Consider the following 12156-nt stretch of genomic DNA (forward strand, 5'->3'; position numbering starts at 1 on the left):
AATGCACAAGACAGTTCAAGTGAAATAAAGGTAAATCATGGTCCATTGGAGATAGCGGCAAAGAGGGGACTGATCTTTATTGTGGGACCGGTCTCAGTAGAACGGGGTGGGGTAAGGCAAAGGGGAGGTGCAAGCAGAATACCTTTTGCAGTGGGTCAAGAAGTAGGAACTAGAAAGAGTGTGGAAGCTTCTTTTCCAAGACTTTCTCTTTCTCCTAGAAAGGGCACAAATTCTTCAGTTACACCATGTGTTCTGATTTGCGATATGAAAGGGTGGTAACCATACTTTAGGGTAGCCTGTGAATCCAAAGAATTAAATGATTTATGGAGAAGGAAAGGAGAGATTCCAGGGGTCCTGTCTGCATTGAAGATTGTGAACCATAAAGTCTGAAAAAAAAAAATCTTCCCTGACTTTTATATTTAAAAAAAACTAGAAATGAATGTCCTGTGATAGAAGCAAGAGGGAACTATGTATCGATCATCTATCATTTTGTAGTACTCAGGACTCCGTATCTGTTCTTCAGAGCAGCCTATAAGGTAAAAGTATTGGCCCTGATGGCAAAAAAGTAAACCGGGCTTGGAGAGGTTTAGTGTGTCTGGTCAGCCACCTGGCACACAGTGAAGTCGCTTTGTGATTGTTGAAACTGTATTTTCTTCATACGCACCAAGAGTAGGAGAGCAAGGATTTCTCTCTGTAAGAGAGGATATATGAGCCTGGAATATTCATGAGAAAGAGGGAGACAGATCCAGTAAGAACAGTTAATATATGATTCCCAAGCTGAAAGAGGGCAGACCGCTATTTGGGAAAGAATTGATAAAACATACAAACTGAAACAAAGTCAGAACCAAAAAAGGCACCAGGCAAGGTTAAAATTATGTGAATAATGATGTGCATTTGTTATTTTAATGTTTTCCAAGTGCATTTCATTTTGAATGATATACTCAGATAGCACACATGGTAAGGGATAATTGAAAAAATGTGCAGGAGAATGGCTGCATTCAAAGAATAAACATACAGCTGCAGGGAGGTTAGGAGTCAAAGGGGTAAGCATAGGCCCCATCCCCCAGGGATCTCATTAGTGCATGAGTGACCATATATGTAGAAGCTAAATGAATCTCACTGTTTGCAAAGACCCACAGTAAATGAGACAATGACGAATCAATAGTAATTAGGCCAATAGATTCTTATTGACCCAGATGTCTGAAACCAAATTCCCTACTCTGAGATTCCTTGAGAGACAAAAGATTTATAGACATGTGCTTTTTTTTTTTTTTTAAATCCCTTTACTCTAAGGGCAGTGATGTTTTTCTGAAGCTAGAATTAATGCAGACTCTGGACTTCTAGGTGGAAAGGATATTGTTATGGCCATTGTTGACCGGGTGATTCTGTTGGGCCAGGAACAAAGAAGCTGGGAAATGTAAAAGCAGGGTACAGTCGGATTCTCCCCAGATGTGTGGTTCTGGCCTGGTCATCTATGAAGACCTCAGAGGACCTTGCCTGACACTATCATGCGTGCACTATGCTCAGTCACTTTAGTCATGTCTGACTGTACAGACTGTTGCAAACCTGTAGATTGTAGCCCGCCAGGCTCCTCTGTCCATGGGATTCTCCAAACAAGAATAATGGAGTGGATTGCCATGCCCTTTTCCAGGGGATCTTCCCAACCCAGGGGTCAAGACCGAGTCTGCTGCAACTCCTACATTGCAGGAAGGTTCTTTACCCCTGAGCCACCAGGGAAGCCCAACAGTATCATAGAATCATTCTAAAACAGAGCTTAAACTTGGGGCTTTGACAAATCATTCCTGGCCAGAGATACAGAAAGCATCTGGCTTCAGAATCACAGAGAGGGTTTAAGTTTGAACTTGGTCATCACATGTCTTCACTCCTTACACATTCCCTCTATAAGCGGTGTTACCAGTACCTGGCTCCCTGGGTTGTGGTTGAAGGCCAGAGGAAGAAGGAGCAGCAGTTAATGTTGTTGTGGTTAGTAAGCCTTTTCCCAACAAGATCTTCATTTTCTGATACAGGTTGAAAGATTTTTCCAAACGGGAATGCGATGTCAGGTCAAGGACCAAAGAGAGTGCCTAAGGAGGACTGCCTGCACCTCCACCCAGCACACATCTCACAAACACACACACGGACACATACATTCTCACAGACACATGCAAGTACTTACATAGATTAGTTTCGTTTTTCTATATTTTGTATCTTGGAGTTCTACATAAAATTTATATATTGTAAGAGTTTGAAAAACACCACTTGTTTGTTTCTTTATACCTAGTGTAAAAAATTTTCAGGAATTTCATAGGATCCAGAAAGGCATTCAGTTTCACAAAACTAGAACTAGGAATCACTGAGCTGTACTCCTAAAGCATTTTAAATGTAAATAATAAATATGTTAGGTATCTTATGTATCAGCATCCCTTGGTCATTGATCTCTTACACTTTTTTTACTTGCCATTATTCAAGTTGTGTTTTTATACTTTAAAGCTATGGTTCCAAGGGCAACAGTGGGTGGTGGCATGGGATACTAGTCCAGTTTTTTCTAGAATTGTCATTTCAAGAGAAGCAAGCACCTTTAAAGAGAGGAAGGCTAACCAACTTTAATCTTTGTGTCATGCAATGAGATTTCACCCAGTAAGGTGAAATTTCCTACTCATTATATGTATGGGAAACTGAGGTTCAGAGAGGTTAAGTCACTGGCTTATGTCACCCAGTGAGAACAGGTAGAACCAGGATCTCTATCCAGCATGGTCTTGGATATAGATCTTGGTTCTGCCTGCCCTAAGCCCATCCTCCCAAGCCCAACCTCTCTGTCTCTCTCTCAAATAAATAGACTGAGACAATGAGAAAGGTCATCTCTTTCATTCTACATATGAAGAAACTAAGGCTTAAAAAGAACAAGAACTAATGCATTGTCATTAGGTAGGTTTGGGTTGGAAATCATGTCTCCCAGCTGTTGATCCCAACTGCATCCAGCCCATCCTATCACTGCTTTCAGCAAACTCACATCTTGAGTCTGGGAACTTACATTTGTCTCCATATGTCAAATTATTATTACAATTAGTAATACTGATTTTTAAAAATCCTTTACATATGTATAGCACTATACAGTTTGCAAAATCGTATATCTTCACCTACATAGTCTCCTTTGATCTTCACAATAATCCTATGAGGTCAGTTGGGCAGGAATTATAAAGGCTTTTTTTTACAGATGCAAAAAGAGTGGTTCAGAAAGTTTGAATAACTTTTTCATGGTTACATACCTACTATGGAAAAAAGCCATTTTTGGATCTGGTCTTCCAAGTCCAGACCTTTCCACCTTCCACCAGGAAGGGGTTCTTGTCCTTGGTGAGAGCACAATGTGATCTGAGAGTGAGGTTTGCTGATTTCTGTAAGTTGGGGGTGGTTTCTTTGCTGAAGCTTTTGGGACCCCACTTACTTTCTGGATCTGATGTGAGAGTACAAACAGTTTCTTTCTACAGAGCAGTTTGCTCCCTGACCCTAACCCCCCTTTTAAAAACAACATCCTCTTCTCTTCCAGACGCCAGAGTGTATATGCATATTTGAACAGTCACCTGGATCTGATTAAGAAGGCTCAGCCCGTGGGTTTCCTCACTGTTGATTTACATGTTTGGCCAGATTTCCATGGCAACCGGTCTCCCTTAGCAGATCTGACACTAAAGGGCATGGTAAGTAACAGTCAGTTCTTGCATGAAGGTGAAGGTGGGCCAAAGGGCTCCAGAGTTGGAAGAAGCAAAGTTGAGGAGAAAGGAAAAAGAGGAAATATAAACAAAGCCGGCCAATAGCCCACTGGCTTCTTGCAGATGTACTGCTGTTGAGAAGGTTCTTGCAACTACACAGGATGATCTGCTGAAAGTTCTCATTGTTTCTGAGCCAACTTTGAGAGTGTTAAAAGCAGGATTTCTTGCTTATAGCTACTGCTGCCTCTTTGTCCCATGGAGCGAATAGAAGTCGTGAGCCCCTGCCTATACAACTTTTCTATTTACATGAGTTTGTGGAGTCATGTTTTCCATCTCTATCTCCAGGCTGCTGGGTAAATAAGTGGTAAATATTATCACCCATGGTCTAGCTTGCCACAGCCACACATCTGCATAGGCTCTGAGTCAGGGATGTTTAGAGTGTAGGCTAACATTATTAGAATTTCAGATAAACATTGGTAAAAGTAAAATAAAATTAATGACTTATGTTAGTGGGTAAATTCAGCTGTAGTGACCTTTAGACTCACTTTAGGTTCAGAGATTTGGAGCTGGAGGTGCCAGCATGACCTTGGTGGAAGTACTCATAACTACCTAAGCTAAGGGATAATATCTCGATGGCCAAGCAAGATTGGGTGGCTAAGAGTAGCTTAGCACTAAGAATCGTGTTTGAGGATGGATGAAGCATGTGAAAACTAGGGAGAAAGAGATAAACTTCAGGTCCAAGAGGCCAGTAGAGACCACAAACAGGAAAAGATGAATTCAGAATCCAGATGTCCCACTGAGAAGCAAAGTGTGAGGTGCATTAAGGCAGGGCTTTAGAATGGAAGCCCTAAGCAGTCCAAGCTTCATGCACCATGTGACAGCGGAGCAGGCCTGCTGGCTTGAGGAACTTCAAGACTTAGCAAGCTTTGGTTTTGTGGTTAATTCTATTAGGATTATTATAAATATTTTTGTGTAGCCAACAGAAAGACCCGGTCTTTACTTTCATTACCTATTTGACACAATCAACTTCTGTGTATAAAAGAGAGTCATGATAGAAAAGAAAATTGGACATAGCAAAAGCAATGTCTGTCTGGAGTCCGTGAAGCATGCCCGTGCAAAAAAATAATGAACTTGGCCTCCTATTTGGCCCATGGAAACAGAAGAGGAATGTCCAGAGAGGTCCATGTGCCCTAGGAAAGTCATACTTTCAAATGACTGACTTTCTGGGTACAAACAGAACTTAAGGGAAGGACACATTCTGTATAAGTACAAAAATCCATGTCTTAGACACAAATATCTAAAGCAAAATATAGGAGACACTTAAAATGTTAAAGAAGGGTCTTCCCTAGCAGTTCAGTGGTTAAGACTCCATGCTTCCACTGCAAGGGACCCAGGTTCAATCCCTGGTTGGGGAACTAAAATGCCACATGTCACATGACACAACCAAAAAGAAAAAAGAAATAGAATGAATGAAAAGCTGGAAACAAACAAATAAAAATTAAAACTTTTAAAAAATGTTAAAGAAGTTAAGAAGGATGACTGGTTCATAAAATGATCCCCCCAGAAAAGCAGGGTTGTATCATAAAATGATCGTGGCTCTGAAGTCCAGGATTTGGATTCAGAGTCCTTCCCTTGGGGTCCTTACCTTGAGACACCTGCTGTACCAGCTTCACCACCCAGCATGACAAGTGCCATGGCTTCCCAAGGGCTTTGTCTGTTTCTTAAAACCAACCCTGACATCCAGAGACTTAAGAATTGCCATCATCAGGATTCCAATAAAGTTAGCTCAAACACAAAGTGGGATTCCAAACAAGCCAATGAGTGCTTTGAAGAGCATCTGTCTTATTAGATTAAGTACAAAATAGGTATGTACTCACCAAAGGAGATGTCTTGCATGGGCACATATGCCCAACTGTATTAAAAAATCCTGCTATATTTTTAAAAATATAATCTTTCTTTCTATTGAAGCAGTATATGAATACAGGTTTGTTTCTTGATGTATTTAATGTCTTGGCCATGCAGTACAGCATGTGGGGTATTAGTTCCTGACCTGAGATTGAACCTGCACCCCCTATAGTGGAAGCACAGTCTCAACCACTGGACCGTGAGGGAAGTCCCTGTATTTACTTCTTTAGAAATTTTACTGTTTTATAAACATACTTCATACATCACCTGATGTTTCTTAGCAGGGATTTCCCTTCACAATTGCCCTTGGGTTGGCCTTACCTTTGAATAGATATCATGCTATGAATTTATCTCACAAACTGGAAGGAAAAGATGACCTAGATAAGATACAAGAAAGGAAATTCTAGGCTAGAAATTTCTCCCCAAATCTCATCTTAAAAAAAATTTTTATTTAATATTGGAGTATAGCTGATTTAAAATGCTGTGTTGGTTTCAGGTGTACAACAAAGTGATTCAGTTATACATATACATATATCTATTCTTTTTCAGATTCTTTTTCCATATAGGTTACTACAGAACGTTAAGTAGAGTTCTCTGTGCTATACAGTAGGTCTTTGTTGATTATTTCATATATAGTAGTGTATATAATTCATCCCTCCCCAACACCTTTCCCCTTTGATAACCATTAGTTTGTTTGTGAAGCCTGTGAGTCTGTTTCTGTTTTACAAATAAATTCATTTGTATTATTTTTTAGATTCCACATATAAGTAATGTCGTTGATATTTGTCTTTCTCTGTCCAACTTATGTCACTTTTTTTAGCATGATAACCTCTAGGCCCATCCATGTTGTGCAGATGGCATTATTTCATTCTTTTGGATGACTGAGTAATATTCCGTTTTATATACGTACCACATCTTCTTGTCCATTCAGCATCTGTCAGTGAACATTTAGGTTCCATGTCTTGGCTATTGTAAATAGTGCTGCAATGAATGTTGGGGTGCCTGTATCTTTTAAAATGATGGTTTTCTCCAAATATTTCCCCAGGGGTGAGATTGACGTATCATATGGTAGTTCTGTTTTTAGTTTTCTTAAGAAACCTCCATACTATTCTCCATAGTGGCTGTACCAACTTACAGTTCCACCAACAATGTAGTAGGGTTCCATTTTCTCCACACCCTCTCTAGCATTTTTGTTTGTAGAGTTTTTGATTATGGCCATTCTGACTGATGAGGTGATGACCCATTGCATTTTGATTTGCATTTCTCTAATAATCACGAAGAATCAGACATAACTTGGCAACTGAACAACAACAACAAATAATTAGTAGTGTTGAGCATCTTTTCATGTGCTTTTTGGTCATCTGTATGTCTTTTTAGGAAAATATCTATTTAGATGTTTTGCCCATTTTTGATTAGGTTGTCTGTTTTTTTAGATTGAGATGCATGGACTGCTTGTGTATTTTGGAGGTTAATCCGTTGTCAGTTACCTCATTTGCAAATATTTTCTCCAATTCTTTGGGCTGTCTTTTTGTTTTATTTATGGTTTCCTTTTCTGTGAAAAAGCTTCTAAGTTTAATTAGGTCCCATTTGTTTATTTTTGTTTTAATTTTCATTAATCCTAAGAGATGGATCCAGAATGGTATTGCTGTTATTTATGTCAAAGAGTGCTCTGTCTGTTTTCTTCTAAGCATTTTATAGTATCTGGTCTTATATTTAAGTCTTTAATCCATTTCAAGCTTATTTTTTGTATGGTATTGGAGAATGTTCTAATTTATTCTTTTACATATAGCTATCCAGTTTCCCCAGCACCACTTATTAAAGAGACTATCTTCTCTCCATTGTATATTCTTTCCTCTTTTGTCATAGAATAATTGAACATAGATGTGTGGGTTTATTTCTGAGCTTTCCATCCTGTTCCATTGACCTATATTTCTTTTGGGCCAGTACTATACTGCTTTGATTACTGTAACTTTGTAATATAGTTTGAGGTCAGGATGCATGATTCTTCCAGCTCTATTCTACTTCAAGATTCTTTTGGCTATTCAGAGTGTTCTGTGTTTCCATACACATTTTAAAATTTTGTTTATCTAGTTCTTTGAAAATTGCCAGTTTGATAGGGATTGCGTTGATTCTGTAGATTGCTTTGGGTAATATAGTTATTTTGACAATATTAATTCTTCCAATCCAAGAACATAGTATATCTTTTCATCTGTTTGTGTCATCTTCAGTTTTTTTCATCGGTGTCTAATAGCTTTCAGAGTACAGGTCTTTTGCCTCCTTAGGTAGATTTATTCCTAGTTATTTTATTCTTTTTGATGTGATGGTAAATGGGATTGTTTCCTTAATTTTTCTTTCTGATCTTTCATTGTTAGTGCATAGAAATGCCACAGATTTTTGCATTTTCTTTTGTTTCTTTCAACTTTATAGAATTCACTGATGAGCTCTAGTAATTTTCTGATAGCATCTTTAGGATTTTCTATGTACAGGATCATGTAATCTGCAAACAGTACCAGTTTTACTTCTTCTTTTCCAGTTTGGATTCCTTTTATTTCTTTTTTCTTCTCTGATTGCCATGGCTAGGACGTCTAAAATTATGTTGAGTAAAAGAGGCGAGAGTAGACATCCTTGTCTTGTTCCTAATCTTAGAGGAAATCCTTTTAGTTTTTCACCATTGAGTATGATGTTAGCTGTGGGTTTGTCATATATGGCCTTTATTACATTGAGATAGTTTTCTTTAATGCCCAGTTTCTGGAGAGTTTTTAATCATAAATAGGTGTTGAATTTTGTTGAAAGCTTTTTATGCAGCTATTGAGATGATCATATGGTTTTTATTCTTCAGTTTGTATCACATTTGTATCAGTTTTCAAAGAACTAGATTAATTTGTGTATATTGAAAAACCCTTGCATCCTGGGGATAACCCTTACTTGATCATGGTGTGTGGTCCTTTTGATGTGTTGTTGGATCCAGTTTGCTAGTATTTTCTTGAGGATTTTTGTATCTATGTTCAAATCTCTTTCCCTCAACCCAGTTTTGGATAACATCCAAGTAATCACCCAGAATCTATTTGTCATTTTATCCTTTTGCCAGAAACTACAGTGACTACTTTCTGCAACACTCATTCAGGAAAAATTTATTTGATGCCTGCTGCTGCTGCTGAGTTGCTTCAGTCGTGTCTGACTCTGTGTGACCCCATAGACGGCAGCCCACCAGGCTCCCCCGTCCCTGGGATTCTCCAGGCAAGAACACTGGAGTGGGTACTTTGTGCCAAGTCCTACTAAGAAAATCCCAGTAGGGGATGAACAATATATGATTTATATAAACAGGCAATGGGGATGCAAGTTCAAGCTCCAGATGCCACTCACTGTCCAAGGCTCTATAGACATATAGAAAATGAGGGCCCACCGTGGTCTCAGCAGTTAAGAAAAGCTTCAGATAGGAGGTGACATTGACGAAAAGCTTCAGATAGGAGGTGACATTGACACTGAGTGAAATAGAAAAGAGGGTTTATGAACAAGGGAATCATAGTATGTGCCGTGCTCTAGAGGGGAAGAGAGCATGGTGGGTGAATGTTTACAATTCTGGGGTCCATACGTCAGTGTCTAACCAGTGATAGATTGCACTTAGCATTTTATCTAGGTAATAAAAAATCTCTCAGAGAACTAGTGGCCACTCCCTGTTCTTCTGCTTCACCAACAGCACACTCTCCCAATTCTTTTTTCTCTCCATGGTTGGCTCTTTTCTCTTACCCTTTATTGATCACCTACTATGTGCAGGCCTAGGCTAAACTGAGGGAACACAGACTTAGAAACTGTACCTGTTCCAAGTTCACATGATAATTGGGGGAATAGTATTGTACATGTGTGAGTGTGTGTGTATGTGTGTGAGTGTGTGTATATGTGTGTATGTACATACTGTAATACAGACATCTGTACAAGCCAAAGGAAAAGTGAAAGTGAAGTCACTCAGTTATGTCCGACTCTTTGCAACCCCATGGACTGTAGCCTACCAGGTTCATCCATCCATGGGATTTTCCAGGCAAGAATACTGGAGTGGGTTGCCATTTCCTTCTCCAGGAGATCGTCTCAACCCAGGGATTGAACTCAGGTCTCCCACATTGTAGGCAGACACGCTTTACCGTTTGCACTACCAGGGGAGTCCCACAAGCCAAAGGAGGTACTCAGTAAATGCCTGAGTTTGAATCTTTTAGGTGGCATTTGGGCAACAAACCCTGATGCAGCCTTTCTCTGCTTCATTTCAAAGTATCTGTGAAGATGCAAGAAAAAAGCATAAACTTGTGCTGACTTAAACAATTGAGATGACATTCAACTAGAAAAACTAGAATTGACACTCTCAGGGAGAATCTGGGAAGGTTTTACAGAATCAAAAAGATTAAATGTATTTAATAACTTGTTTGAGAAATATAATGTCTGACATATGAACAAAATAAACCATCAGACTTGCAAAAGTTGGGACCTCTCCACTTCAAATGCAAGGTCCCTTTAAGCCTAAAAACAGAGCAGTCATCCCTCTACTCTAATGCTGATGGTTAAGGTTTTTTTGTTTTGTTTTGCTTTGCTTTTTGGAAGCAGCCAGTGCGCTTGGTTTCCCAGAACTCTTCCACAACCCGGACCTTATCTTCCCTTTCAGTGCAATCCATTAAAAACTGCCAACCCAAGTAGCCAGCTGGGCTGGAAGGCTGATTTAGGATGTATGCTGATGGGCTGCAGTCTGAGGACCCTGAATCAAACTCTCTTAGTGGGGCAGAGATAGGGAAACTCTGTGAATTTGACAGAGGGGGGTAGCTTTACATGTCTGTCATCTGCTCTAGGGTTAGAAAGCCAGGCAGTGGTCATCCCCCTCAGGCCAACAAAGCTACACAAAATAAAAACTGCTAGACTCTGGGAATTGGCAACTAGCTAAAGATCTGAAGAGGCAAACCCAAGTTACAGTGAGTGGAGCTGAGAGTAAATCATGTGTACAGTGTGCTGGGAAATACTGAATATGTATAGTGCCCTGGTAAAAGTGAATTAAAAAAATAATAATAAAGTGAGTCCCTTAGGAAAAACATGTTGCATATAAAGTAAAAGAAATACCATTTTGAATGCTTAAGGGAAAGGCCTCTTAAAAATTACTTACTACTGATACCAAAGAGACTATTTTAAAACTTCTTGGCATATTCAATAGGATTTTTTTTCAAAGCACATCGCTGTGAAAGAGGGCAGAAACTTATTAGAAAAAAGTAAGTTCAGATAGAGAGGCAATGGAATGAGAAAACAAAGGAAATAATAAAGACAACTGAAATATAGTAGCAAGATTAAAGCCTACATTGAAGATTTGAATGCAAAATTCATAATTTGTACTAAAAAAATAAGATCAGAGCTGTCACAAAGCAACATGTGCTTTAAATGTATTAGAAAAAATTTTTCATTGTAAGGGCTATGGCTTATTTCATTTCTAATTTCAACAGTGCTTAGATCAAAGATGGGCACTGAATAATTGCCTTCTGGTTAAGCAATTATTTCAGCCTTCACTTGCCAAGGGAGGAAGGAACAGTGACCTGCCAAGGTCACAATACCAAGAAGCAGCAGAGCTTAGATGAAAACAGGAATCCCAGCTTTTAGGATGCACACCCATGTGCTGTGTGCTATGCTTAACTGCTCAGTCATGTCCAGTTCTGCAACCCCATGGACACTGGCCCACCAGGCTCCTCTGTCCATGGGGATTCTCTAGGCAAGAATACTGGAGTCGATTGCCATGCCCTCCTGCAGGGGATCTTCCCAACCCAGGGATCAAACCCAGGTCTCCCGCATTGCAGGAGGATTCTTTATTGTCTGAGCCTAAGGGAAGCCTATCAGGGAAGCCTGAGAATGCTGGAGTGGGTAACCTATCCTGAGGCTTCCTTAACTCATACCTCTGGACTTCATGGGATGCACTGACTGTAAAAAGGAGTCCCCATAGCTCTATCATGCATGATTTCACACTGAACCATACTCTGCAGCCCAGTCCCTGTTCCCCTTGTCTGACCACTAGCCTTCTTGCTTGTTCTCCCATTTTTCCCCTTACCCTGATTCTTGGATTTAAGCTCTAACCCTATCTTTTCTCAATAATGGTTCTATTTTTCTTTCCACCCTCACTGACTCAGATTTCAGAAGTAATCACCACTCTTGGTTTGACCTGGCTTTTTAAAAAAAAAAAATTTTATTTTTACTTTATTTTACTTTACAGTACTGTATTGGTTTTGCCATACATTGACATGAATCCACCATGGGTGTACATGCGATCCCAAACATGAACCCCCCTCCCACCTCCCTCCCCACAGCATCGCTCTGGGTCATCCCCGTGCACCAGCCCCAAGCATGCTGTATCCTGCATCGGACATAGACTGGTGATTCGATTCTTACATGATAGCTTACATGTTTCAATGCCATTCTCCCAAATCATCCCACCCTCTCCCTCTCCCTCTGAGTCCAAAAGTCCGCTCTACACATCTGAGTCTTTTTTGCTGTCTTGCATACAGGGTCATCAATGCCATCTTTCTAAATTCCA

The 12156-nt window shown here is 39.8% G+C and overlaps 1 protein-coding gene across 18 annotated transcripts in view; it reads left to right on the plus strand.

Moving 5' to 3' along the window:
- The window catches only part of FGGY (FGGY carbohydrate kinase domain containing), a 510923-nt gene that overhangs the window by 383609 nt on the left and 115158 nt on the right, over nt 1-12156 (plus strand). For all 18 annotated transcript variants that reach the window (XM_069592908.1, XM_069592919.1, XM_069592895.1 and 15 more), the window contains one exon: nt 3545-3692. In XM_069592908.1, coding sequence (XP_069449009.1) covers nt 3545-3692 — 148 coding nt within the window. The remainder of the gene's footprint in view (nt 1-3544; nt 3693-12156) is intronic.

Source organism: Ovis canadensis, chromosome 1, assembly GCF_042477335.2.
Source record: "Ovis canadensis isolate MfBH-ARS-UI-01 breed Bighorn chromosome 1, ARS-UI_OviCan_v2, whole genome shotgun sequence".
NCBI lineage: Eukaryota > Metazoa > Chordata > Mammalia > Artiodactyla > Bovidae > Ovis > Ovis canadensis.